Source organism: Phoenix dactylifera, chromosome 1 (genome assembly GCF_009389715.1).
Source record: "Phoenix dactylifera cultivar Barhee BC4 chromosome 1, palm_55x_up_171113_PBpolish2nd_filt_p, whole genome shotgun sequence".
NCBI lineage: Eukaryota > Viridiplantae > Streptophyta > Magnoliopsida > Arecales > Arecaceae > Phoenix > Phoenix dactylifera.
Genome location: NC_052392.1, coordinates 9,480,176 through 9,507,981, shown reverse-complemented (window position 1 = coordinate 9,507,981; position 27,806 = coordinate 9,480,176). Strand labels below are relative to the sequence as shown.

General features: G+C 41.3%; 1 protein-coding gene and 1 long non-coding RNA gene across 4 annotated transcripts; one reads left to right on the top strand and one right to left on the bottom strand.

Annotated features, from left to right (window-relative positions):
• Positions 1-1,882: 1,882 nt before the first annotated feature.
• LOC103707409 (peroxidase 18) lies at positions 1,883-4,318 on the top strand. 2 transcript variants are annotated; one of them, XM_039125834.1, is made up of 4 exons: positions 1,883-2,283; positions 2,482-2,661; positions 3,390-3,555; positions 3,689-4,318. In XM_039125834.1, exons 1-4 carry the CDS (start codon positions 2,047-2,049, stop codon positions 4,090-4,092), a joined length of 987 nt encoding a protein of 328 aa, XP_038981762.1. In that variant the 5' UTR covers positions 1,883-2,046; the 3' UTR covers positions 4,093-4,318. The 2 variants fall into 2 exon arrangements, with proteins under 2 accessions (XP_038981762.1, XP_008790102.1); XM_008791880.4 differs by having other exon boundaries at positions 3,668-4,318.
• Positions 4,319-4,653: 335 nt separating this feature from the next.
• Positions 4,654-19,525, bottom strand: LOC120110550. Of its 2 annotated transcripts, none has more exons than XR_005511670.1 (8): positions 19,354-19,525; positions 8,475-8,516; positions 8,123-8,167; positions 6,816-6,989; positions 6,633-6,723; positions 6,428-6,531; positions 5,064-5,111; positions 4,654-4,978 (listed from the first exon to the last, which is right to left on the bottom strand). It is a non-coding gene; the product is annotated as an uncharacterized LOC120110550 (long non-coding RNA). The 2 variants fall into 2 exon arrangements; XR_005511669.1 differs by having other exon boundaries at positions 6,816-6,949.
• Positions 19,526-27,806: the final 8,281 nt, after the last annotated feature.

The following is a 27,806-nucleotide window of genomic DNA, read 5'->3' as shown; positions in this document are numbered from 1 at the left end:
GGCAATTAAATGATTAAATAAACCCTAGCCTCCTTTCTTTTTCTTCTTCCTCCTCCTCTCTCTTCTTCTCTTCTTCTTCCTCCTCTCTTTCTCTTCTTCTTCCTTGTTCTTTCTTTTCCTGCATTGGTCCGCCATTATCTTGGTATCAGAGCCTCGGCTTTGCCTCTGCTGTCAAAACCATGATCCAGTTTCTTTTCTCTCCTCTCTCTCTCGATTTTACTAGGCTCCTCTCTCCCTCGGTTTTACCAGGCACATAACAAGTATCGGGATTTACGTGGTTCACCCAAAACTACGTCCAAAATGCTGAGAAAGAAACCACCAAAAAAAACAAGTAATGTGATAATCACCTGTAGTATTTGATCCCTCGAACTAAATTTCCGCTTCCTTGAAAGAGTTCCGGAATAGCTACTTGAGACTTCAAAATAGCTACCTGGGCCGGTTTGGGTGGCCCAACCTTTTTATTGCTATTTTTGGTGGACATCATTTTATTTTTTTTTGGTTCCCTCAGGAGTTAACATAGTGTAAGATCTAATCCAATAAAATGTTTAGAATTGGAGAAAATTTCAGGACAAAACTCCAATTTTACCCTTAACAATTCAAGCACGAACCTGATTTGTACCTTCTTGGGAAATCTGTGAAGGTTGCCTTGTCGAGTATCACATATGATATCTTAGTCCTACATTGAATAATCAGTATGGTAGATGAATATATATAGATGTTTGGATCTAAAATTTAATGGCTTTAACTTTTAAATCGAATGGGATTCCGAAATATATGTCAAGTCCTTTTTTCTAGTTGGACTCGAACTCTCCTTTTCTTCCTAACGAGTGGTATCAGATCTGATGACTGATGATCCCAAGCAAATCTTGACGTTATAAAAGTGTCAGAATTGATGGCTCTTTTGAATAACAATAATGCATAGGTCCACTCTCAAATCCAGCACCTTTTTCTATCAAATCTACTTGACATATATGGCTCTTAGAGAGTAGATTAGTAGGAGGCCCAATAGTCCCATGTCAAAAAAACTTGTTTCAGAGCCTAAACATATGAGACGGGTATCTCTGAATCCTGCAGACGCATTTTGGGTGGAAAACAAAATCGGAAAGGAATCTGAGCGGTGTGTGTGGTGCGCGTGTGGGTTCCAGAACTGGACAATATCTGGCAGGAGAGCCTCGTGTTCTCCCCTCATATAATCTCCACGTAGGCGCTAGGTGCCACACGTGCCATGCGGAGACGGGGTCGTGACATTTAGTATCAGAGCCGAGGACGGCTCTTGTTCGATAGTGGAAAGGGTGTGAGGCCCAATAGTCCCACATCGGAAAGATTCGTTCCAGAGCCTAGACATATAAGACGAGTGTCTCCAAATTCTGCATACGCATTTTGGGTGGAAAGCAAATCCGAAAAGGGGTCTGAGCGGTGCGTGTGCGCGCGTGCGGACCTCCAAACCGGATAATATCTAGCAGGGAAGCCAAGAGTGGTTCAAGAGTGGTTCATTGGACCGGAGGCGGAGAAGGACTGGAAATTAACTCGGGTAGGAGGGGAGAGAATGCGGGGAATCTCATATGATTGGACTCAAAATTTAATAGTTTAAGCTCTTAAACTATTAATTTAGCTTCCATCATATGTATCAAGCTGCACGCTAACTCTCCCTTTCTCCTTAGCAAGCCTCGTTTTGCTGAGTGCTCGATGGACAGTCGACAAGGGGATTTATAGTTGCGAATTATGACTGCACTGAACAGTGACAGGGCCTTCTTTTTTTTTTTTCCCCTTCAAAGCTCTTGGACGGACAGAGGCCAGCATTTACCATAAAAATTAAAAAGTTAGTATGGTATCTATAGTACGTAAATTTTTTTGAGACATGTATTAATGCCTTGCTGCCTGCCGACCGATGCACCGTTCGCCAAAACTAAATGCAGTCATTTCAAGCCTCCCTCGCCCACCATCCTTTCATCTCCCCAATAAATTCCCAAAACCACCACTTCGCTGGCAAATTTTAATCCTTCTTCACTTCTCTCTCACTCAAACAACGCAGACTCCAAGTCCTCCATGGATCCAAAACTCATCAAATCATTCCATTACTCCCTTCTCTCTACCCTTCTTGCATTTCTTCTCTTCGCATCTCTCTTTCCTTCCTCTACCTCACAACTGTCCACAGATTTCTACTCACTTTCTTGCCCAAGTGTAGAGCTGCTTGTAAAGAGCACGGTGCGCTCGGCCGTCGGTTCTGATCCCACCCTCTCCGGCAAACTCCTTCGCCTACTTTTCCACGATTGTATCGTTGAGGTACGTTCCAATGCCCCAACCAGAAACCATTCCTAGGATAGATACTCCTGTGATTTGATAGCATGGTAGATGGACCTCATGGTTAAAAATTTAGGCTGGCGGTTCGTTACTAGGAGATCCAACTGCTCCTAAAACAGCCTTGTAAACACTAAACTTTTCCTTCCTGAGATAGCCTTGTAATTGCTTAAGTGATCTCAGGGCTGTGATGGCTCCGTGTTGGTGCAAGGAAATGGGACTGAGAGGTCCGATCCAGCAAACAAATCCCTCGGTGGGTTCGAAGTGGTGGAGTCGGCAAAGAGGCTGCTCGAAGTGTTGTGCCCTGGGACTGTCTCCTGTGCTGATATCTTGGTTATGGTTGCAAGAGATGCTGTGGAGATGGTAAGTTTAAATTTATGCACTGATAAATAAACTTAGCTTCAGCTATCTTAATCTTTTCCGCATGTTATTCTCAAGTACCTACTTATATGTGCCAAGACTCTGATATGGATGCTGTGTTTTGATCTTAAGATCTTCCCAAGGAGACAGCATCTTAGGAGAATCTTCTCCGCCCTCCTCTGTTTTTAACCCCTTCCTCCCACTACGATGCCGATTTTTAGTTTTGTGATGCACAATTGTAGCGTGTAACCCTGGCATGCCGTTATTCTTTCAGATTGCTATTCTTATAACTTTGGTTTTAAATTGGTGAATGTTTTCTTGCCAGTTTTTCATGCATGGCAATTCTTGAATCTTGAGGATATGCACCTGAACATAAGAATGTATGTACTCTATCTTAAGCAGATCTGATGATGGTTTCAGATTTATACGGGAGGAGTTCCCCTCCCATTTCCATCAAAATCGAAAAAAAAGCAAAGAAAAAAAAAAACAGTTTAGGGTTACTCATCCAAATTTTTGGCTCTATAAGAAGAAATTTAAATCTTTCTTGAATTATGCCATCTTCTATTCAAAATGTTATGCTGTTGAAAAAAAAGAAAAAGGCGCATGGAACACTACAACTTGCGGACACTCCAAAACCATCTAGTTGCTAGCGTGCCTCATGACTTTGTTTTCTTTTTCACAAAGTAAATATATGCATCAAAGGATTCAAGTCTTGACCAATTTATTCACAGGCTGGAGGACCATCAGTTCTGGTCCCACTAGGAAGACGAGATGGACGGGTTTCGTCGTCTTCGAACGTGAGACCGAACATGGTGGACACCAGCTTCTCCCTTGGCGAGATGGCTCAGCTCTTCTCCTCCAAAGGACTCTCCATGGACGACCTGGTGATCCTTTCAGGTAACCCATATGTATACATATGTACGATCTGTAATTATCGTAGGCCAAGGAAAATAGAAAAGGTTAGCTCCCTCATTCCCTGAGCTCACGGAGACTCCCATCCTTGTGTTAGGAGCTCACACCATTGGCTCAGCTCACTGCAGTGCATTCAGCGAGCGGTTCCAGCAGGGACCGAAGGGAGATCTCGTGCCCGTCGACAGCTCCCTGGAGAAAGATTACGCGATGGAGCTCGTCAGGCAATGCCCGGCCGGTGCAAGCACGACTGTTACTGTTAATAATGACCCGGTCACTGATGCTTTGTTTGATAACCAGTACTACCGCAATCTGTTGGCCGGAAAGGGGCTCTTCCGATCGGACTCGGTCCTCGCCGGTGATTCCAGAACGAAGGCAAAGGTGGAGGCATTCTCTGAGAGCCAGGACGGATTTTTCGCAAGCTGGGCGGAGTCATTTGTTAGACTTGCAAACATCAGCGTGAAGACGGGCAGTGAAGGAGAGATTCGTGTTTCTTGCATGAGCGTAAATGATCCAGGGGAGTGAAGATTGAACTGACATTTTCGGATAATCATGGTTGATCACCTCTTCCAATCTCATTAGACCGAAGGTTTGGATTTGCGGAATTGTTCGAAGAGTTCTTCATCCTGACTGTATTGGTTCCTCCTACAGCTGCTCTGTTTGAGGCAACCGCTTGTTTGTGAGAATAATAAGCAGAAGCTTTTGTCACATAACTCTTTATTTGTTAATTATAGAATTATCTAAGCAATAACCTCGGCTATAGTTTCGTTGGAAGCTTATTTTCAACTGTTAATATAATTGCTGCTGCTAACCCGGCTGATCAAATCATTGCATACCAGATCTGAACATGGAAAAGCATCTAGGGTGAAATTAATCCTCCGTTAGATGAAGAAAGATCAAACAGATTCACATATAGCAGCTAATAAGTTTCAACATATCTGGAAGTCATGTTGGTCTTCGGACATGTATTCTAACTAAACCAAAAAAAAGAAAATAAAAGGAATATCGACATAAGAAATGGGTAAGGTATGTCTGTTTAGAATTTAAATGTGTATAGAATATTAACAAAAAGTTGGCCCATGGAAATTAAATATGATAAATTTTTAACCCGAAACAATGCAGAAATAAATACTTGCGCACTTCAGCTGACCTGTGATGAGTAAACATTAAATTTTTTTTACTCATAGGTCAAGCCATTACTCATATGAACAATCAAACACAACTTTATTTCCAAACTGGTTATACACAAAACTATTGAATTTTCAAAACAAGCTCACAAATGGTGGATGCAGAATCCTTATCCTTCAATACCTTCAACAGGTTCATTTATTAACTGAAGAAACTCTGCTTGATGCTCTTGGATTAACCTTAGAAGTTGATGATTCTACTTGCTGAGTTATTGAAGAATAGGCTACAACAGAACAATGATTATAAGTACCGAATCTGAAACATGAAAATGCAGCTAATTACACCAACAGAGAGAGAAAAATACAAACCTGCAATATTTGTGGATTTGCTTGAACAATTGCACGCAATGCTTGGAACTAGCATATCAGGAAAAAGAATGATTGTACGTATCTCAGTATTCAACAGTCAGTGCAATAACAAACCAACTAGTATATATGAATGACAACATATTGTATTTTCCTTTCCAGACAAAGTAAAAAAGAAAAAAAAACATTTTAAAATGATGCTTAAACTCAGGTAGCAGCTGTGACAAAGTTACTAGGATATCTGGCTACCATGTCCAAGGGTATCCATGCATATACTTGAATGTATGTTAAAAGGGTACCTGCATGCTTATTGAGTACATCAGGTACATGATATTGAATTCCACTAATATATATAATTTGCATTATCATCTTATTCTTTCCCTGATTTTTCCAACTTCTCCCCCTACCTCTCATCCAAAAAGAAATTGAGACCTCAAGTTATATAATTCCAACACATGTACATGAAAAGGGACCAGCTGGACACAGGCACATGCACACACATTGATAACATTTCAAGGTATAAAGCAGCATATCCATGCTGGCAACTTACATAGTCCATATTCAAAAAAGGGACCTGGAGACATCCCTCCATAGTAGCCAGAGAATTCTCAAACATTATATTGTGAATCCAAGTCTGGCATTCTGTTGATTCATTGTTTTTTATCATTAAGAGTTATATTTCAAACTTGAAAGGCAGATCCTTCCATGATACCCAGAGAATTGTCAAATATTATATGGTGAATCCGAGACTAGCATTCAGATGATTCATTGTTTTTTATCATTAAGAGTTATATTTCAAACTTGAAAAAGCTCTGAAACATCATGTAACCAAGACTAATTCAGCCACAGCCGGCTGAAGGAAGATCCCAAATGTCACATGTATCCAAATATAATAAGGTTCTGAATGCTTAGAATCACTGCTACTAGTGGGCAGTACAAGATGATTGACAGACTGCTTCGGAATGACAAAGTTGAGGTCATGTTGGAAAGAGGAAAAAAGAAGCCACCATTAATGCACAATGAGTATCAGGGAAAATAATAATAATAATTTGTCTCTTCATCTGCCCTTCCATTGAAAAGTTGAAGGCCCCTAAGTCAATATTTTTTTTAATGATTCCTTGCAAAGCACAGAAATAAACTATAAACATTTTACACATTCTGTTTATTTAAGACGATTACTCCCAGAAAGAGACAAAATCATACATATACAGTATATGTATGTATAGAAAATGATTACAATATTATCTTGCATTATTAGCCATTTAAATTGTGTACATGAATGGATTAGCAAATACAAATAGAATAGATCATATTTTTTGTTAAAAATATAACTAAGATATGAAAAATAGGGGGATTGAATGGCATACCTGTTGATTATGTCTAAGGAAATCCAAAGATCCATCCCCAGCATCTACACCGATATTTGGAGTCCTCTGTTGTATATGAATTTATTCGGCTAGAACTTCATGTGCTTCAGAAGGGCAAGGAAAACATTATAGCAAAAAAAATTGACCTGCGGAAACATATTTAAAGGGGAAGAATTTGGTACTCAAGAGAGTGGCGAGGCCCCACCTGTAGTTGATTCCATTGTGTCTTGACCAGATGCTTGAGCTGAAGAAATGTTACCAATTGGAACAGCAACGTCTGCCATAGCAGGAATACCCTGACACAAGAGATGCGAAATATCATCTCTATCACCGTAAAATTGTTGCCTGATCACATCCCAAACTACTAAAAGAAGTTTCTATTACATACAGAATACAAATATTCCACAGCACGCTCTGGGTTGTGTAAGAAGCACGGAGTGCACGCAGAACAGCATCTTTTCCCCAGTACCCACCACCCATATCCATCAATTGCTGAACCACTGGCTCAATCACTCCCTGCAACTAAATTAGATGTAGTTTGAACATAAGCATCAGCAGGTACCTGGCAATGAAGAAGCATAAGCTCTAGTATTTACACAAATCCAACTCCAACCAGCACTTCTGATAATATATGCATCTACCTTTATCACAAAAGCGTACTCAAAGAGGAAAGAAAAACTTTACCGTAAATCTATAATTTCACTAAACATTATTGCATATCCTCGTGGTGTAATATTATAGGGAAAGTCATGAGAGGACTTTTCTTCAGTAAAAAATGACAATAAGTGCTAATAGAAATAAGATAATAATAGTGAAGAGTTAGTTTTCACCATAAGTTGCTCTTGTAAATCAATCCAACATTTAAATCTAACATGGGACGATTATGTGATTTTACATGTTCTTGAAAACCAAGGTGTCGTGATTCACTTTCAAAAATAAAAATTTCCAAAAGTATGTAAACACTAACTCTTTTTAAAAAGTGATCAAGAAATTTTCTCCATCCCACCATAAGCTCTCCATCTCTTTAGATAGCCAAGTATATATTAAATAAACTCCATGTTCAATTGCTAAAATATTTAAACCCAGAGAAATGCAGGAAAGCTTGTTTCCCACTTCTTTTTAAATAAAGAACTTGCAACTGCTATTTTAACCTAACTGCTTCTGAGCTGACAAGGAATTTCTGCTTGGGAGTTTGAGCCCTCTTAAGTTTGAGAGAAGCAAAAATGCATGTTTTTGGCTCTATGCGAACGTGCAACACATACAACACTAAGTGCAATCATTAAAGGTCCTTCGGTAGAATATTAAATCTAACAAATGAAATGAGAAATGCCAACACCATGGAAAGTCACGGACTAGCAATTACTGGGATAAAGAGCTCAAGTTCAACATCTTCAATAAACAAGCAAAGTGAAGTCCACGAATCATGCAAATGCAGCAGGTCAGCACATAAATTGATACAACAATATTTCCTATTCATTAAGATCACAAGCATATTCTCCAGAAGAAAATTTAGTAGTTAGACATGAGTACAGGAAAGAAAGTATCAAATACAAGAGAAAACATGAAGGCCAAAGGATTACATTTCTTTTAATATTGTGAGTCATCTTTTATGTAATAATGTCTTTATTTGCAAGAGGAAAAAACATAAAAGACCACAATAATCAAATGATTACTATCAACAAAGAGAATGCATACTCTGTTGTTGCTCTTTCAGTGCCAGTTGCAACATTGGTTAAGGCCCTGTAAAAGAAACAGAGAGACATGAAAGACATTAATAAGTCTCATCCCAAAATACTGGTGCCAGCTTTGTTAAGCCTTGCTCAACGTAAGTGATATTGAAAAATATTAAAGATAGGACAAGCACAGCAGCACAGCTAGATAGCAACTCATGCAGATTGTGCAGGAGGGTCGCTAGGAGCAGGACAAGGGGCTGGGGCTAGCTGAGGGCTGTTTGAAGCAGATTTTTTATATCACTAACAACTAGTGAAATATTGCAGCATTGTAATTTACAATGAATGGAGCACAATGATGATGTCTGGAATAATACCTGAGTAGTGGATGAGGATCCAACTGTATCAAAAGTTTTGCTCTGAAGAGATGCCAAAGCAACAAATGAATAAATTTGAGAAAAAAATCCAAAATAAAGGCTTGCAACAAAAATGATAGAACATAGCAATGTCATATTAGAGGAAAACAAAGAAAGGTTTGTCATGAAGTGAAAAATTTCAGTTTAGTAAGAAGGGTAAGGTATGATGAAGTGCATCATACAAAAACTAAGAATACTTTATAATTCTTATATTGGTAGGAATTGTGCATAAAACTTGTGAAGATTTGTTTGTCCTCAATAATACCTATTTTGCATAGAGCGAAGAAGCCAACTAATGGATTCCCATAATGTCTCCTAGCATCAAGTGTGAGGACTCGTGCAGGCGTGTATTTAGTCCCATATCGGTTATTCGTTAGAGAAATCTTGGGTACTTATACAAGACTAAGCAACCTAAATAATACCTTCTGGTTAGCCTTTTTGGGTAAGGTCTTGGTTGTGATATGAAGCACGCCAGATAATGCCCACGATCTTGCTGATGTTATTTTAAAAGAATCCATTCTTTTAGGGGCTAATTTTCTCCTTTTAATTTTCTAGGCAAGTAGAGTTATGAAGATTTCTACCATAATATCCATAAGAACCCTAAGCATCTATGCCTCAAACACTTGCAGTGCATGAAGAACTCATAAATCATATCCTTGAGAGGTGTAAACAAAGTATCATAAATGTGAGGAGTCACAGTCAAACTAAGAAGTCATTTCGAGGTGCTATCACATATTCTGTAACAACATATAGACAAGGCATGCATAATATAGTTCTACATCATGAGCAACAAGTTTTAGATACACAGAGAGGCTGAAAATGAGACAAGAATGATGAGGTAGGGTAATGGTAAAACTAGGATATGGTGGGGTAAGTTTGTAGTGAAACTAGGAAGATAGCATAGGACTACAAGTGCAACAAAAGAAATCTAAGAGTTGAACTGATTGAGGGACAGCATATCAAACCAACCAAGATGGTATATGCATGCATAGTCACAACTGGAGAAAAGTCCACATAAGGAGGGGCTCAAATTTGTAGATTGAGAAAGCTACAGAGCACTTTTATTTTGAAATTGTTAGACCTTTGGAGAACCAAAATGGGAAAATTTCACTAAGGTAATGTTTCGATACGGTAGTGGGGAAATGCATCTAGCTGGGGTTACATGTGGTTGTACTTGCTGCATTTGCAACTACAATTCCAGTGTTTAGCTCGATAAATTTGCAGTTGTCCGAAGATAAGATCTCATGTTTGTTTGTTTGTAAATGAAAATTGTAACTATATATGTTTGTACTTTGTACTACTAAAGCAATATTAATTATGTCCCTACCAACCACTATCCCTGTTGGGACTTAAACCTGTCATAAAGATGCCTCTAAAGCCTTTTTCTAATTGCAATAAAATGTCTTACAACCAATTTGGCCACAAGACAAATTATTGTAAGAAGTGTTCAAATGAAATTTGACTTGCAGGTTTTGGTCAACTCAGCATTCTGAACACTGGAAAAAGGCCACCTCCAGAAACTGAGGTTCACTTACACCCAGTTGCAAGTATCCAAACACTAAATTTCTGGAAAAGGGGAACTGACAGTACAATACAGGTAGCAACTGACCCTTTTTTGTAGTTATTACTCCAATATTTCTAGTCAGTCCTCGGAATGAATTTTTCCAATGGGGCACTAACCCAACCTGGCATATATATGACCATTACCTTTTCAATGAAAATACATAATTCAGACACTGTTTCAGATATAAGATAAGCTAATCTGTCTTTTGCTGACGTACATGAGTCAATGCTACAGGCATTACAAGTGATATATTTAAAGATCACTCTGATATCTATGAGCTTTATTAGGAAAGAAATAATGACAATTACATTTTGGAAACAAGCCAACCTCTTAAAGGTCATCACACTCCCTCCCAAGCACCAATATTGGCAGGAGTCAATTCAAACACCAAGAGCAACAAAACCAAAGGTAAGCTGGAAAAAAACTAAGATGATTGTCTGCCCTGGTTTTTCAAATTTCTTTCTTTTTGCAATTCTTTTTCCCATTAAACTCCCCCATTGCAAGCAAAACTTGTGTTTTTTACTTGTTAGGGCCAAAATATGATTCTGAGTTAGGTCAAGCATTAACTTTCCTCCTTGGTTGTATTAATATTTGCCTATAAATCAAATAATAGGTAGTGAGGTTCTGTTATTCTTTTAAAAGAAAAAGGCTACATGATTCAGGATCTACTAAGTTTGAGTTTGTCAAAATTTTAGTGTTCTAGTGTACAAATAATGCAGTAGGGTTCCTCCTCTTTTTCTAATACCATGCAAAAGAAACGACATTTGGGGTCTAGTTTTTCAAAATGAAAATGTGAAATTTTAAATATTTTCTTATCAGGTCAGTTTAATAGGTTTTTGAATATGAGTATGGAGCAATAAACTCATCAAGCCATACACCTGTACCACCTCGCTTACAATGGTGCCAATAAATTATACCCATCATCCTCATGATGATGGGTATAATTTAGAAGCATAGACATTTCTAACCCCTGAAAAGGATGGCTTTGACCCAGTAGTTGGTAATACGTTCATAACTGAGTACAGAAAATGATTTCTGTATAGATATCCGATAACAAAAATAACAATTTGACACATTTACCAGTTTATTCCTTCAAACCAACTATGGAAGAGAAGGTATCATGAACTGATAAAATAAGTGTGGTACATAAATGTTACATCAAACAATTACTTTCATTAATTTTAGTAAATGATGAAAATAACCTGAGGAAATCATACAGGTGCTGAAGTGTTTCAGTGATTAGTGAGTGAGGGAAGATAAAAGAGATACAAACTCATGATAGGTGAGCATATGAATTACCATAAGAATTATGTGGGTCTAATACTTAACAAACAACACCATTAGAATTTGAACCGCCAGCCTCCCATGTGAAGGCCCATTTGCACGTTAGCATGATTTTATAGATTTTAAATTAGCACGTTCCGAAACTGAAACTAAAAGATGCTCCTGATGATTGACTAAAATTACTATAAGAGAATAACATTCTGAAGTACAATTCAACATTTACTGAAAGCAAAATCCCAAGTCAATGTTTGCTTTAGTAACAATTCCAGCACTAGTATGTACTTTTAATATAATTTATAATGTTAAGGATTTAAAATACCAAGGAAAACAACTTAACTATAAGTAATTGCAGAGAGGTCATGGATTTTCAATGGAAAAATACGTGAATCAAAATTCAAATACTTTAGAAAGCATCACAACAAGAAATCCATCTTCACTAACTATGCTCTCTTTCAATGTACACTCATCTTTCAAGACCTTTTCATTGTGTATCAACAATTGCTGCCCCCATGGATAGTTATCTTTTCACTGTACCTCTTCAATATTCTTTTTCACGGCCATTATCTATAATGTTAAAAACAGTTACCTAAAAACTTTCAGAAAGTAACAGAATAGCAAATTAAATTTAACTTATCAACAAGGACTACATTGTTCAGCCATTTGTTGCAGGAATTAGAGAAAATGACCCAATATTAGTAATAGTCAGGCAAATAAATAGGTCTAACAGGTTTATCAGTTGGAAAACTACTGACCTACAAAGATCGACTCAGTACGTTTGGCCGGATTCTAGATTGGTTATCCTTTACGACCTATGCTACATGAATTCTTCAAGCTGCCTAAAGAAGCTTGTTTAGCTACAAGCTGTGTTACCTAGTCCTTAGGTCCAGCTCCAAAAATCCGTATTGGATACATATCTGAGTCAAATACGTATCAAACATTTGGATACTTATGAAGTTCTTCGATTGCCATTTTAAAAGATTGGCGGAGGGTTGAACTCTTCCAACAATGAGTTTGACCCTCCATGTTAACATTAGGAGTGAGTATTTGTCCTTTTAGAGATTGGTCAATGATATAGTTAGTTGGGAAGTTTAATTGAGAAACATGTACAATTGAAAGATCTTAACAAACAATATCTTTTTGATATTTTTATTTTAATGTTTAAACAAACAATATTCCAAGGTATAATTAAATAATTTGGTTAAATTTATATTTTATCGTGCGTATCTCTGTATCTCCTTTTTTTCTCTCTCGTTGAGTCAGACACTTGGATACACATCCAGATCTGATTCTTATATCCATGTCCATGCAACATTGGCTACGTCATGAGAGGAATAGTACATCCTAAGGACTCTCAGTTCTATATGCTGAAAACTCTGTCCAAAAAATGACAAAAACACTATTATGCATTTTTCATACTTCATTCAAATGTAATGACAATGTCTGGACAGATTTCATAGATTTAGAGCAAGTTCGATCAAGGATTTCACTTTTACAAGGCTAAGAACTTTGACTGTAATCTTCCTCTGTGAAGATAGACATACTGTTCCATACTGCTTTCTAGCAGTGAAAAAACAAGAAAGTTTCTATGCAAGATCTTATGTATTCCCAACAACCTCTAAGGTACATTTAAATCCTTTCATATGAAACAACAACTTCGTTATTTAAAAATTAAAAGAAAGCAAAGTCAATCCCCACAATTTAACTTACAGATCTGTTTTGGGAATGATGACCCATTTTTGACAAACAACTTATAAAAAATGTGATTCAAGCAGGTGATTATTGCATACTTAAAGCAGTTTTCTTTTTGGAGGGTGCAGGAGGGGGATTGTTGGTAAAATATGACTAACCAGAAACAACAAATATCAGATTCCACTATAAAAAGAAAAGGGTGGCAAATCTGCCCCACAGATTGTAGTTGTTTTAAGTGAATATCAAAAGGCCAACCACCCACCAACCCAATACAGTTGTTTCCCCTAAAATGATACAGTATAAACTTGGAAAGAGCAGAAAAAAAGTGCATTAGTGTAGTCTATATGTTGAGTATAATGTTGCCATAGGTGGCTGCTAGGAACTTCGATCAGCCAACCACCAAGGCACCTAGAGCTTTCTAGGCCTTTAGGCAAGATGAACACCACAGTGCCTAGGGACCAATTTTGTCTTGAGCAGATGCCTTGTTTGTTGATTGAGTAAAGCATTTAATTTTTTAACTAATTCTCTCTTTAAGTAAAAAGGTATTTATGTCAAGAGTGAAAGAAGTTGAGTCCATTTATAACATGTTCTCTTAAATACTGTTTAATGCTTGAACTATAAGGTATTTTTCTCTTTTAAAATTAAAAATCATACGGCTTTTAATTAAAAAAGAGAGACTACATTACATTCAATGACTTTTACAATGAGGGGATGTATCATTTCCAACTAAGTGTCTAGCCATTTATCCTTCCACTACAAAGACAAAGGAGCATGGAGCACGATGTTGTTCGTACCCAAGTCAAAAACATCTATGACATGTATGGGTGAATGATCAACATGAAGATTTCAAGCTGAAAAATAACAGCTGTAGTTTCATTAATGATGGTTCCGGGATTGTTTTGCATCCTATAAGAGATCGAATTTGATAAAAAGAAAAATAAATGAATGTGCTGCAACAATTTCTGCATCAGCATTTGAAGTCAATAACAATGACAAAGCAGTACATTACTTTCTTACTAGGGACAAAAGGAAGCTTTTCAATAATTACCTAGTTATGGTCCCAGCAATCTGGGTCCTGGGGACAGCCTAACATTTAGCAATTTTTTGAACAAAGTTGTTGCCCTAGGACTTATGTCTGCGCCATTGCATTTGTCAGCCCAACTTTTTTACCATGTGCACCAAGCAATGGCCCCTTAGGGATTAAAGGAAGCTAAAACCAAAATATAGCTAAGTCTTCACTTGCTTACTAATAGACAAGTGAAGAAAAGGAATTTGCATTCTTGAGTTGATTACCATTGCTTGCTTGTATAAAGGAATAATTATGTTTCACTATTGGATAGGAACTGTCACACCCCAGATCCAGCACATGATTTCTCGCGCCGCAGATTCGGCACATGACATGGCCATGCTACCGAGGAGTACAACCCAAGATAACACGAAGCCCTCATTACATTTAACTTTTAGATCCATCTCAAAAATAATAGAATCAATAAGAATCCAATTTCATTATTTATTGAATAAAACCAATATTGGTTCAGAGCGTCTAAAATCCAACATCAATGCCAAGCCCATCATTAGCTATGCACTACTAAAACTCTTTTACAAAATCACCAAGCTTGCTAGTACTAACTCCAAGTCTAGACCATCTTCCATCCCTACTGATCATATTTGCCTGGGAAGAAAAATAAAACAAAGGTCTATGAGCGACAGCTCAGTAAGTAAACCTTTCACTACCTTACCAGATCAAGCATAAGTTTTTTCATGACAATGCATTATTTAAAAAAAAATAACAGATATTACAAAATAAAGCATTTTATAGTACATTATATTAAAACAAGTCATAAAGCCAATCATGCATACATAAATCAATCATAAAATATAGTTTCTGGTGTACAGAATAAAATCATAAATCATTTATTATTGATCAAATTACTGCTCTTGGACTACATGCTAAGGTCACTATTATACCCGTGACAGGGCCGTAATCGACAAACACTAACTACTATTACCTGTTGGTAGGATTGTATGCCAACTACTATTACCCATTAGCAGGGTCGTATGCCAACTACTATAATCCGCTGATAAGGTCGTATGCCAACTACTATTATCCGCTGGCAGGATCGTATGCCAACTACTATTACCCGTTGGCAGAGTCGTAAAAAAACTGAATGTCGTTTTACCCCACTTTAGGGGGCATACATAACTATCTGAGAGCCTTTTTGCTATAGTCATTAAGATAATGTTCTTAAATCATATTTCTTAAATTATATTTTCTTAACTCATACGCGAATAAAACATTAAATGTCTTTATAGAGTTCATAACTCATAAGCATTTAACAATAAAATAATCATGAAATTATTCCTTTTATATCAAAAATACAATTACATAAATATGGAATCATAATTCACAAACAATGCTTAACGGTAAAACAATCATGAATCCATTAATTCATATTAAATCATGAGTTTCATAATATCGTATGCTTGATCTTTAATTTTAAGAAAACATGATATCATCAACATTTAACATTATTTTTATATTTTCATAATACTAGAAAAATAAATAAAAATTTGAAAACTAGTAAGGAGTATAAGATTCACTTACCTCTATTCGCCCAAAGATCACTAGATTCAGTTGAGCAACGGCACTGCACCTATAATCATTTTAAAATAAATTACTTGTTATTCACTATCAAAAATCTAATTAAAACCTCTAAGCAGCCCGAAATAGACTTGAGCAGACTTTAGATCCCAACTAGGTAAGTCGGCCTTGGATCTACAAATCCAGTAGAGAGAGAATGATTGCACCCAAGGTGGGACCTCTCTCTCAATTTTTTTATTTATTTACTATTTTTATATATATTTACTTATAAATTTATTTATTTATTTATTTTTCCCAAAATTTCTTTTATGTAATTATTATTACTATTATTATTTTCTTTTTCTCTTTTTTTCCTTCTCTTTTTCTCTTTTGTTCTCTTTCTTTTTTTTCTTCTCTTTTTTTCTTTTCTTCTCTTTCTTTTTTTTCTTTTCTTTTTCTTTTCTTGTCTTCCTTTCTTTTCTTCTCTTCTTCTTTTTCCGTTCTTCCTTCATCGCCCTCCCCCTTCACCGAAGGGGGAGAGGCGACAACTGCCCCATCGAAGAGAGGGAAGGGGAAGGGGCTGAGGCTAGCGGCACCCGCATCCGAGGCGATCGCAGCCGATGACCACGACTACGTGCTGGTATGTTTTTTCTTTTTTCTTCTTCTTCTTCTTCCTCTTCCTCTTCTTCTTTTCTCTCATCTCGACGGCCCTTTCGATCGGAAGGAGGGAGGTAGGGGAGGAAATGGGGATGCCTTACCTCACTCCGGTGGTGTCCGACAGCCTGATTTCTGGTGGGCACAAGTTCGGACAGCCGTGAGCTCAATCGAGAGAAAAGAGGAAGGAAGATGGAGGAGGATGAAGGAAGGAGGAAGGAGGGAGGAAGAGGTGGTGGGAGCTCGGTGGAGTTGGGGGTTTTTATAACCCCCCTCCGGAATGGATAGGGACGCTGAACTGCCATAGCGGCCGTACCGGCTATACCGGTTGACCGTTGGACGGTTGCAACCGCCTCCAACGGCTGCAGCCTCCCAGGCCAGCCTCGGTCGTTCGGAAGCTCGGACAGGGATTGTGCCCTGTTCTTCTCCTTTTCTTCTTCTCTCTAAAGCCGGCTGGGCCTGCCGACTTTGGTCCAGGTTAGGCCCAGCTAGCCTGGTTCTTATAGGAACAACATCCACATCCTCCTCAGCATCTAGATGTAGACCTATTGTTCATCAATTGTGAATGACCAGATCAACATCCAAATACATGTTATCTATATTAATCTATATAGGCAATTGCTTTAGATTTGATCAGGGCTAAAAACATATCAAAGATGGATTAGATGTTGGTATATTTATATTTATTCGGCAGCTATGAATATGGAGACAAATATTAAAAAAATACTAAAATTTATATCTGCATTTGTTTTAAATGCATGTGGATATGAATTAGATATTAATCGTATCTCGATATCCACATTTGTTCTAAACAAATATCATAAAAATTAGACATTAGTTATTATTTATGTTACATTTTACATGGACAAGGAGAAGAATCAGATATCAGTTCGGATTTAAATAAGATTTTTGAGAAGAGTCTAATAACAACAACTGGTTACTTCAGAAAATTAATAAGTTACACATGTGACAAACAAAACCAGAAGGTAACCAGTTTCTGGTTACTTTTACCAAGACTTATGCCAACCAACTTATTATATGACAAGTAATTAAAGAGACAATTTTGCTATTCATGAAAATTCTAGCCGCTACCTGTTATTTTAAAAGAGACAATGCTTGCGTGGTGTTGAAGAAACAGACAAACAGTACTTGCCATGTAATCAAGATTCATGAGATTTTTAAAAAAGATAGGTCGTTAATGAGACAATCAAACAATGTTTATTATGACTCAAGTGTCCCCACCTTGATGAAATTTGTGGATGGTAGTTGTTTAATGTACCCTAAAATTCTTCAAGTAACTAATAAGCAGATCATATGGTACAACTATAGACAAGCTCATGGCTCTCCATAGTATCTGAAATAATAGATCAAATATAAATTGTCCCACAAAGTGAAGCAACAAATAGTATTAAGTATTAACTACTTATTAATTAACAACTCAAACAAATATTCAATATTTAGTCTTAAATACCAAGAATAGAAAATGACAATTAAATGGATAGAAGCTAGAAGAAATCGAGATATATTGAGAGAGAGAGAGAGAGGAGAGGAAGGGCATAGAGGAATGCATATTAGGGTGGAGATCAATGGTAGCGACGGTCCATGATATGCCCAACCCAGGACTAAAATTAATGATGGCAGTGGCCGGTACTTAGGATCCATACTCGATGCTCAGGAATTGAAAGGTCAGCTCTTCGGATTGACTATCAACACTCAAGACACAGTAGACGGCAGTTAGCCCTTCATAGGCAGAAGTCAGTAGCAGCAATTATTGGTGCTCAAGGCTCGACGGCCATTGCCCAGGGATTGGCAATCAGCATTGGGGATATGGCTGTCAGCTCACAGAGCTTGGATGGTGCATGCAAAGAGAAAATTAAGGCATGCTTTGTGGTTAAGAAAGAAGAAGAAAAAATGAGGGAAAAAAAGAGACAATCAGGATTTAAGGGTGCAATGATAAGCTTGATGGGGTTTTTATCTATAATTTAAATTCAAATCTCAATCTAGGGGAAAAAATAAAACATCAAAATCTGAATCCAGACCACTATGTGGCAGAATTTATAACTAACCATCTGAATTTGTTTCTGAATCCAGCCAGATGCAAATTTGCATATTTGAATCTAACTCAACCCAGATATAAAGTTAGAGCCCGTCGAACTTTATCTGATCCTATTTCAAACCTAGGTTTTATTTAAGTATCAGGGCTTCTATAGATTTTCCTATAAAATTGGGCTGAAAATCTGCAGGTTTCGTAGATTGAGCTGCCCATTTAAGCATGGTTTTATCAACCAAATACCTACCAGTGCAAATCCTGTAGGAAGAAAAAGGACCTCCATGGGTCTTTTTTTTCTTCCTACAGACCAAATGTTGGGATTTGGGCAGGTCTTACGTCAAACTCCCCGTCGGTTTGCAGACTACTCCAAAATTTTCCATTCAACGCATCTTCTTGAATCCTCTTCAATCATCTGTTAATTCTCCCACATTTAACCCTAATGCTGATGTCCCCACAGTTTATGAATCCTCTTCAAAATTCACCCTTAAAAATCCTCCAGCAGATAGAAGAAGCCTTATATGAAACCTCGATATAGATATCCAAGTTTTTAAGCGGCATCCTTCAACAAAAAAGAAAAAAAAGAAAAAAAAAATTAGGATCCATAAACTACTACTTCACCAAAGGCGCCTCATTTGCCCTCAACAGATGTTTACTTTAAGAATCCCACGCTCTCCCAACAACTCAACGCGAACCAAGAATTATTATATGAAACCGAAAATAACTTTTTTCTTAAAAAAACAGGAATGTGGCTTTCAATAAGACGTTACGAGAACCCTAGAATTATGCGAAAGAGGGAACTAATATAATCTCAAGGACTCGAAGCAAACCCCAAGAAAGACTGAAAAAAAAACCAAGAATAAAGAACTTCCAAAGAATGTGGTCTTCAAGTAATCATTGCAAAAACCCTGACATCAATGATCCAACCAAAGAAAAGAAGAATATTTCACGCAAGAAAGGTCAAGTATTCAGGTATGGTCATAAAAAACAAAGAAAACAGAGAAAAAGAGATGGAGTTCACCGTATCGCTGGGCTGAACCCGGATATCGAAGTGGCTCCCCTTCAATGTTTTCACCGTGAGCCTTATCCGTGGAGGCGACGAGAGGAGGAACGTGCCCCCCCATTGAAATCCTAGAAGGAGATAACAGAGGAAAGTGGAGGATCCCTGGAAGGAGAGCAGAGAGAGCCGAGCGAGGGAGCGGGCCGTTCGCGGAGAAATTATTAGATGGACGGGTTCATATTCCCAGGCACGCGGACGGAGCAGAGAGACCCGGTGCAGCACGTCAGCAATTGACCACGTCAATGAGAATTTGCCACGCCACACAACATAAGTTTAAAAAGAAGAGAGTCGAGCGTTCCGCCGGTTCAGATGAGTAAACCACTTCCTTCGTCCTCTCCCAGTTTCCACCGCCCCACCTGACCGAGATTAAGACCGCCACTAGCTGCCGCCTCACCTTCTCCGCGCTCCGCCCCACCGCCACCCTCAGCCACACCCTCGGCATCCAAAAAGGCGACGTCGTCCTCATCGTTTCCCAGGCTCCATACTCTACCCTGCCTGTAAGAGATTTCTGGCGAAGCTAATAGGGTCTTGAGGAGCTCCACAGCTATATCCAAAGAAGTCTCGCATATTTAAATCTTTGAATGTAGAGTTTGTTTTTTATGTAACGTTGGAAATATACCTTAGAGTTCTGATTGAGTTCCTGCTCTTTCTCTGATTTAGTTCTTTTACAATTCTATAAATACTGATGCTATACAAATTGTTTGGTAAGTAACTCAAACATTTCAAACTCTCAGGCTTTCTTTCGTGGATACTGTGTAATCTTTCATGGTATCAGAACCGCATAAAGCATACGTCTAATTTTTTATAAGCTTCTGCAAACACAATATTCAAAAATTAACCAGAATGCCTTCACCTGATTCAAACGTCTCCACAAAACTACCAAACATGAACATTCAACTTGTATCACAACCTGTTACACATAAACTACTTGGCCTAAATTATCTGCCATAGAGCATCCAGTTTTTTGTTTTACTGAAGAGCTATGACCTTGTGGGGATCGTAGATGGAGATGATCCCGTGCCACGCGCCCCCCACCCCCACCGCCGCCCCCGCGCGCGCGCGAAGACTTTCTCAGGAGGAACTGCAAATCCAGTTTATACAGCTTGGTCAAGAAAGGACTCCTGTGTTTTGACTTGGCCGTTGGCTTCTATATCAGAGAAGCTTGTGTTTACTGTTTACAGCTTGAAGACATTTAAGCAAGTTTGGGATGCTTTCAGGCTCGTTTTTTATCCACTTCGCATTCAAGGATTGCTCTCCTCAAACGTCAATTGCAAACAATTACACAAGGAAATTGTTCTTGTACTGATTTCTTAGAAGGAGCAAAAGAGATTTTTGATCAATTAGCGGTTGTAGGAAAGCCAGTTGATGATCAAGATTTCATTAGTTTTCTGATTGGAGGTCCCAAACCAAATTTTACACCCTTTATCACGTCATTCAACTTTGCATCACGTGATAAGGATTTCACATTGGATGATTTCTCAGCCGAACTTCTTAGCTTTGAGTCACTCTTTGAGGCTCAAATTCCACAAGCTGCAAACAATCACTTTGCCCTTGCTGCCACCAAACCAAAGGGCCCTCTTCCCATGAAGAACAGAAAGCCCCAAGGAAATTTTCAACGACCTCAGCAACCTGCCCCTTCTCATGGTCCAAACAATTCTAACGCCACAAACACTGTTCCTCGGCAAATTCAGACCACTAATGACCATCCAATCTGTCAAATATGTGGCAAACGTGGACATACAACATTGAACTATTATCACAGGTTTGATTTTTCATTTCAAGGTCGCTTACCTCCTGCTGATCTTGCAGCTATGATAGCCGAAGCAAACAACACCTATGATTAGCAAGTTCGGTATACAGATAGTGGGGCTAATGCCCATATCACCTCCAACTCAACAAATTTGGCAAATCGGCAGCCCTATGAAGGCGAGGAAATTGTCACAGTAGGCAATGGCTCAGGTTTGCACATTAAAAACACTGCTTCTTCTTCAATTCAAATCGGTAACAACTCTTTTAACCTGAAAGATATACAACATTGCCCAGATGCCTCATCAAACCTTTTATCTATCAATAAATTCTGCATTGATAACGATTGCTATTTTATTCTAACTGGAGTTGATTTTTCTATAAAGGAGAACAAGATCGGGCGGGTGTTACTCCAAGGACTGGTTGAGAATGGCCTCCATCCAATTGTTGGACACGAGCTCTTCAAATAAATCACGTTGCCTTATGGTTGTGTTAGGAGTCAAAGCTTCGATGGATCAGTGGCACAATCGTTTAGGACACCCATCAAAAGCTATTTTAGATTACCTACGTAGTTATCTTCTTGTTAAGCCATCTCAAAATAAGATAGCCTTTTGCCCCTCGTGTTAACTAGGAAAAGCAAAAGGGGTTCCCTTTAGAGAATCCACACGACAAAGCGCCTCTCCGCTTGAACTTGTCCATTCCGATGTATGGACATCCCCAATAACTTCAGTTGGTGGTTGTGGGTTTTATGTTCTTTTTGTTGACGATTTCAGTAGATTTACATGGATGTATCCTATAAGATGCAAGTTTGATGTATTTGTTTTTTTCATAAAATTTAAAGCTTTTTGTGGAAAATCTCTTCTCTTGCAAAATTAAATATATACAAACAGACAATAGGGGTGAGTATGAGTCAAATCAATTCAAAGAATTTTTAGCTAAACATGGCATGTTTCAAAGATTAACTTGCCCTTATACTTTACAAAAAAATAGACATATTCAAGAAATGGCTTGACCATGTTATCAAAATCACACCTTCCAAAAAGTTATAGGGCTGATGCTTTCATTACCTCAGTATTCCTTATTAACTGTTTGCGGGTGCTAAACAATTTGTCCTCAGCTGTGTCGCTCCCTTCTCGGCCCTCCTCGCCGGTTGCTCCGCCCAGCCCTCAATTCTCCTAACCGTCTTTCCAACCCGTCTACGATGTAGAGACAGACTGCTATTTGGGCACATCTCAAAAGGTCCGATAATGTATGTATATTGGACCCTTTGAGACAGTTATAGGTCCTGGAAGGCAATTCTGATTGGTCAATAAAAATCAAGTCCCCGCTGGACTTAGAGGGCTAGCAAAAGCCTACCAAGGTGGCCCGTCGCCACTCCCCACCAAAGGGCCAGCCGCCGGTGGTGGTGGGGGCCTCGGCCTCCGGTGGGCAAGATGAGGGCTTCCGAGTTGACACGGTCGGCGTCGCGCTCGTGAGTCGTGGTGACTCGATTCTCGCGGTGGGTATGAGTGGGCCGCCTGGAGTGTGGGTCGGCCAGTCGGAACAGCGGGCTAGCTGAGCGCTGTGTCTGTGGGCTAGCTCGCGGATCAGTCCAAGAAGTGGTCCAGAAACTCTGGGCTGCTACTGGATGTGGGCTGCTCTCTGGGCCGGGGTCGGGCAGACCACAGTGCGGACTGTGGCTCGGCTGTGCCATCGACTCGCGGGGCACATGTGCCCCGCATAGTTCGCGCGGTGAATCGCGCGACGGGTTCCCAGGCCCATCGCGCGGTGGTCAGCGCGTGGCCCAAATTGGTTGGGCCACGCGCACAGTCTCCCGGGAAGGCCCTTGTGGGCAGGGGCCTTCCACTGTTCACGGCCCAATTGGGCCCTACGAGGCCTGCCACTGGGCTTGATCTGCTGGCCGGGTCTGTGGGGTCCAGCGCTTGTGGTTTTCAGTTTCGGGCCCAAGCCCCGGGGGCGGATCCGCCTTCCGAGATCCATACTAGTCTAGGCCCTCTAGAGGTGGTTGCGGGGCAGGGGGATGTTGCCTCGGGCGGGTCCGATCTAGGCGATGCGACTAGGACAAGTGGGGACCTAGTCTACATAGACTGCCTTATGAGTGACTCTCTGGTGGGGCGGGATACGCCTGCACCTGTGGAGCCGGGGGTAGGTGACTTGAGTAGATATAAGGGGGCTACTGGCAAATCCGCAGATCACTCGACGGTTGTACAATGGGTGAAGGTGGCAGTGTTGCGAGTCGTATCCAGGGCCAGTGTGGATGAGGGTCAGCGAGACGATTCTTATTACGAGGTGGCGATGGACGCTGCGGCCCTGAGGGTTGATGTGCCTGTGGCCGACCTCTCAGACTTTTTCCCATGATGATTCTTGCATGGAACTGTAGGGGGGCGGCAAAGCCGGCTTTCATGTCATCCTTTAGGAGGTTGGTTCAGGTCCATAGTCCAGAGATCTGCCTACTCTCTGAAACATGACTATCTGGTAGAGGGCTCTGTTTTGTATTACTGCAGTTTGAGGTTGATTGGGAGTCATATGTAGTAGAATCTCAGGGGTTGTCCGGGGGCATTGTGGCTTTGTGGAAGCGGGGTGTGGCTACAGTTGACGTATTCCACAACTGCTCCCAATAGATCCTTATGATTATCTCGGAACCCAATGTAGCATCGTGGTTCTTGAGCGGAGTGTATGCTAGTACTGACCATCGGACCAGGAGGGTTTTGTGGGATGAGCTCACCCACTTAATCGCTAGGGTCTTCCGACTGCGGTGGTGGGTGATTTCAATTGGATGGGACTAAGAAACGGGGAGGAAGGACTTTCACTGACACTGTGGATAGGAGGGAGTTCCATGATTTCCTCTCGTGCAACGGCCTGGTAGATCTGGATTTCTCCGGTCCGCAGTTCACTTGGTGTAATAATCAGTCTGGTAGAGCTAGAGTGTGGGAGCGGCTTGACATGGCTGTTGCTTCCACTGACTGGCTCATCAGATTTTTCTCCTACAGGGTTAGTTATCTACCCCGGATTGCTTCGGATCACTGTCCATTGCTGATCTCGACGGCATCGGGTTCCAGTCACCAGTGCCCCTTCCACTTCGAGAAGGTTTGGTTGTCTTTCCCTCAATTCTAGGACATTATCTGAGGAGCTTGGAGCTTGCCGGTTTGTGGTGACGTCATGTAGAGGGTTTTACGCAAATTGGAGTTGACTAAGCAACAGCTACGTTGTTGGAACCATGAGGTAGTGGGCGATATCTTTAGGAAGTTGGAGGATGTGGAGGCCATGATTGCTGACCTCCAAAGAAAAGAAGATTAGGTGGGTGCGGTCCCCGAGGCCGACATGGTGGGCCTTTAGGGACTTCTCGCCACTCACCATTCGATCTTGCATCAATATGAGATCTTCTGGAGATAAAAATCCAAAATTCAGTGGGTCAGAGAGGGTGATGGAACACTAGTTTCTTTCACCGATCTACGGTCATCAGAAGGCAGAGAAATATGATTCGATCCTTACAGGATGAGCGGGGCCACTGGGTGGAGGGTGATTCGGCGATCAGCCATATCCTACTTGATTTTTTTCGTTCTCGATGGACGGAGGATAGTGGGTATGACGCCGCCGGCTAGCTCCCAAGGGCTGATTCTCAAATTGGTGCTGCTGAGAATGCACTGTTAGTTCGACCGGTGACGGAGGGGGAGGTGCGCGAGGCGATCTGGGCACTGGGTGAGGATAGGGCTCCTGGTCCGGATAGCTTGCCACCTTTCTTTTTTCGGAGATACTGGGGCATTGTCCGGATTGCGGTGGTGGAAGCGATCTTGTGCTTTTTCAGTCGGGCAGGGATGCCTGACAACTGAAAGGCCACATTTGTCACACTGATACCAAAGCGTCAGGACGCGGCGAAGCCGAGCCACTTTAGGCCGATCAGTTTGTGCACGACTTTATACAAAGTTGTGGCAAGAATACTGATGGATCGTATGAAGCCCTTCCTTTCCAGCATTATCTGTCAGGAGCAAAGTGCTTTTGTGGGAGGTAGGAGTATCTCCGATAATGTCATGGTGGCCCAGGAGATGATGTGGGATCTTCGGCAGGCTTCGAAACGGCGAAGCCTGATGGCGGTCAAGCTGGACATGGAACGAGCTTATGATAGAATCAGGTGGAGTTTTCTTAGGCTAGCCTCGGAGAGTCTGGGTTTCCATGAGACTTGAATTGGTTGGGTTCTGAGGTGTGTCCGAGGACCGAGGTTTTCTATTTTGGTCAATGGCTCTCCGTCCCCATTCTTCAAATCTACTATGGGGCTTCGACAGGGATGCTTGTTATCCCCATACTTGTTCATCATTTGTTTTGATGTCTTGTCTCGGTCACTGCGGGCTGCGTGCACCGCCAGAGAGCTGGAGGCTTACGTCCCAGCTCCAGGGGCCCAACCGATATCACATTTACTCTTTGCCGATGACTGTCTCCTCCAGACTAGGGCTCGGGTAGCGGATGCTCAGGCTATCAGGAGGGTTTTGGTCGTCTACTGCACTGCATCCGGTCAGAGAGTGAATGCCCAGAAATCCACCATCTTCTTCAGCCCGAGCACGTCGCTCGGGGTTCGACGAGAGATCCGAAGGATTCTAGAAATGCCCAAGCAGGACGAGACTTGGACCTACCTGGGTGTTCCAATCTCAGGTAGGAAATTGCGAGTATCCGAGTGTACCGGGTTGGTGCAACGGGTCCAGAGCAGGCTAGAGGGTTGGCGGGCAGCGTCTCTATCGATGATGGGTAGAGTAACGCTGATCAGATCCGTACTGGGCTCCATGCCCATCTATCTCATAGCAAACACGGTTGTGCCGAGGTCAGTACTACTGAAGATCGAGCGACTTCTTCGGGGCTTCTTATGGGGCTCGCATAAAGGGGGCCGAGGGGTAAACCTAGTGGCATGGGAGAGTATCTGCCTCCCTCTCAGTGAGGGCGGTTTAGGGGTGTTGTCTCTCCTGGAGAGACGGGAGCTGCTCCTCGCCTGGCATGCTACCCGCTTCATCCTGGAGCCACAGGGGTTTTGGAACCAGATCATGACTGCCTGTTATGGGGGGCAGGCCCGGAGGGCTGGGCTCGAGAAGGGTGGAGATGTTCCTTTCTGTAGCATGAGATAGCGAAGTACTTGCCTACGGTGTCGGGTCACACCCGATGGTTGATAGGCGATGGGCGTAGCATTGATGTGGCCGGGGACCCATGGGGTCGATGCCCTCCCTCTGCATCTTTGGCCGACTACGGTTAGTGTCGAGGCTGGGGAGGGCCTACATGTTTGGAATCTTATGACCCTCGAGGGGGCCGGTTGGGATGAGATTCGACTGGCCCAGTTCTTCGGGGAGCATCTGGTGGAGCGGGTCTGATCCCTCTCTTTACCAGGGAGTAGTGGACCAGATGTGCCGGTGTGGAGTTCCTCTACCAGAACCAGTGTCAGGGTGGGCGATCTTTCTCACATTCTTAGACAGGAGTATGAGCCTGGGTCGGACTGTGCCTGAATTTGGCGATTAGGACTCCACCCGAGGGTCGCGCTGTTTCTTTGGAAGGTGGTCTGGGACCGTCTTCCCACGAAAGCTGTACTTGAAGGACGAGGATTGAGGATCCCATTGGAGTGTGGGGTTTGCGGTGTGGACGAGACGGTGGACCATGCCTTATTTCAGTGCATATGGGCTAGGGTTACCTGGCATCTGGCAGGGGTCCCGTAGGTGGTGTGGAGCTGTACGGACTAGTTCTTATATGCCATGCGTTAGGGCTCGGAGTTGCCGGTGCTTCGTCAGGAGGCGGTTCGAGCGAATTGTACTGCCTACCAGATCCGGTTGGCTAGAAATGCTCGTATATTTGGCGAACGACGTATGTCGCCGAGACTTGTGGTGGAGAGTGCCCGCGTACAGGCGGCAGAGCTGTGTCACACCACCCCAATTAGAGGGACTTTGATAGCTCAAGACATCTGGAGTTCTCACTCTGCTTCAGCAGCATCCCGTACGGTGTTTTTTACCTGGGAGCCCCCACCCCCGAGTTTTCTCAAGGTCAACTTTAATGGGTCAGTCCGGACAGTGGCACAAGGGGAGGTGCAGGTTTTGTTATTTGAGACTCGTCTGCAAGGATTGTGGCTGCTGGGGGCAGTTAGTTATTTGACACTTCGGTTCCGAGTGCAGAGCTAAGAGCTGCTTGGGCGGGCCTTCACCATGCCCGGTGCGTGTTACAGGCCAGGTCCATCATCCTGGAGGGTGATTCAACCACCGTTATCAGTTGGATCCAGAGGGATCCGAGGGGTAACAGTTGTGACCATCCATTGCTTCGGGATATTTAGGCGATGGTGAGGGTTGGAGGGGCCTTTCAGGCCAAGCATATATACCGTGAAGCCAATGGTGCGGCGGATTGGATGGCTGTATATGTAACTTGTCACTCCGGAGGTACCCTGTGGACTGGAGATGGGGAGGTGCTTTTGGCACTCTGAGGTATCCTATTTTTTGACTTTATTGTTGTATCCGTACCCGTCAGGTATGATCCATCCGCCATAGCAATAATAATAATAATAATAATAATAATAATAATAATTTGTCCTCATATTACATATTATATAGGAAGCTTCCAAACTAAAATGAACTTAGGGTCTTTGGCTGCTCATGCTACCCATATTTGCGACCTTATGAACCCCATAAACTATCCTTTTGTAGCAAGCAACA

Bases quoted from the DNA above. Each gene is read 5' to 3' on its own strand.
- LOC103707409 (XM_008791880.4), top strand. From the start codon at position 2,047: ATGGATCCAAAACTCATCAAATCATTCCATTACTCCCTTCTCTCTACC. The intron at 2,284-2,481 runs GTACGTTCCAAT...AAGTGATCTCAG, and splicing joins TCCACGATTGTATCGTTGAG to GGCTGTGATGGCTCCGTGTT. The intron at 2,662-3,389 runs GTAAGTTTAAAT...ATTTATTCACAG, and splicing joins CAAGAGATGCTGTGGAGATG to GCTGGAGGACCATCAGTTCT.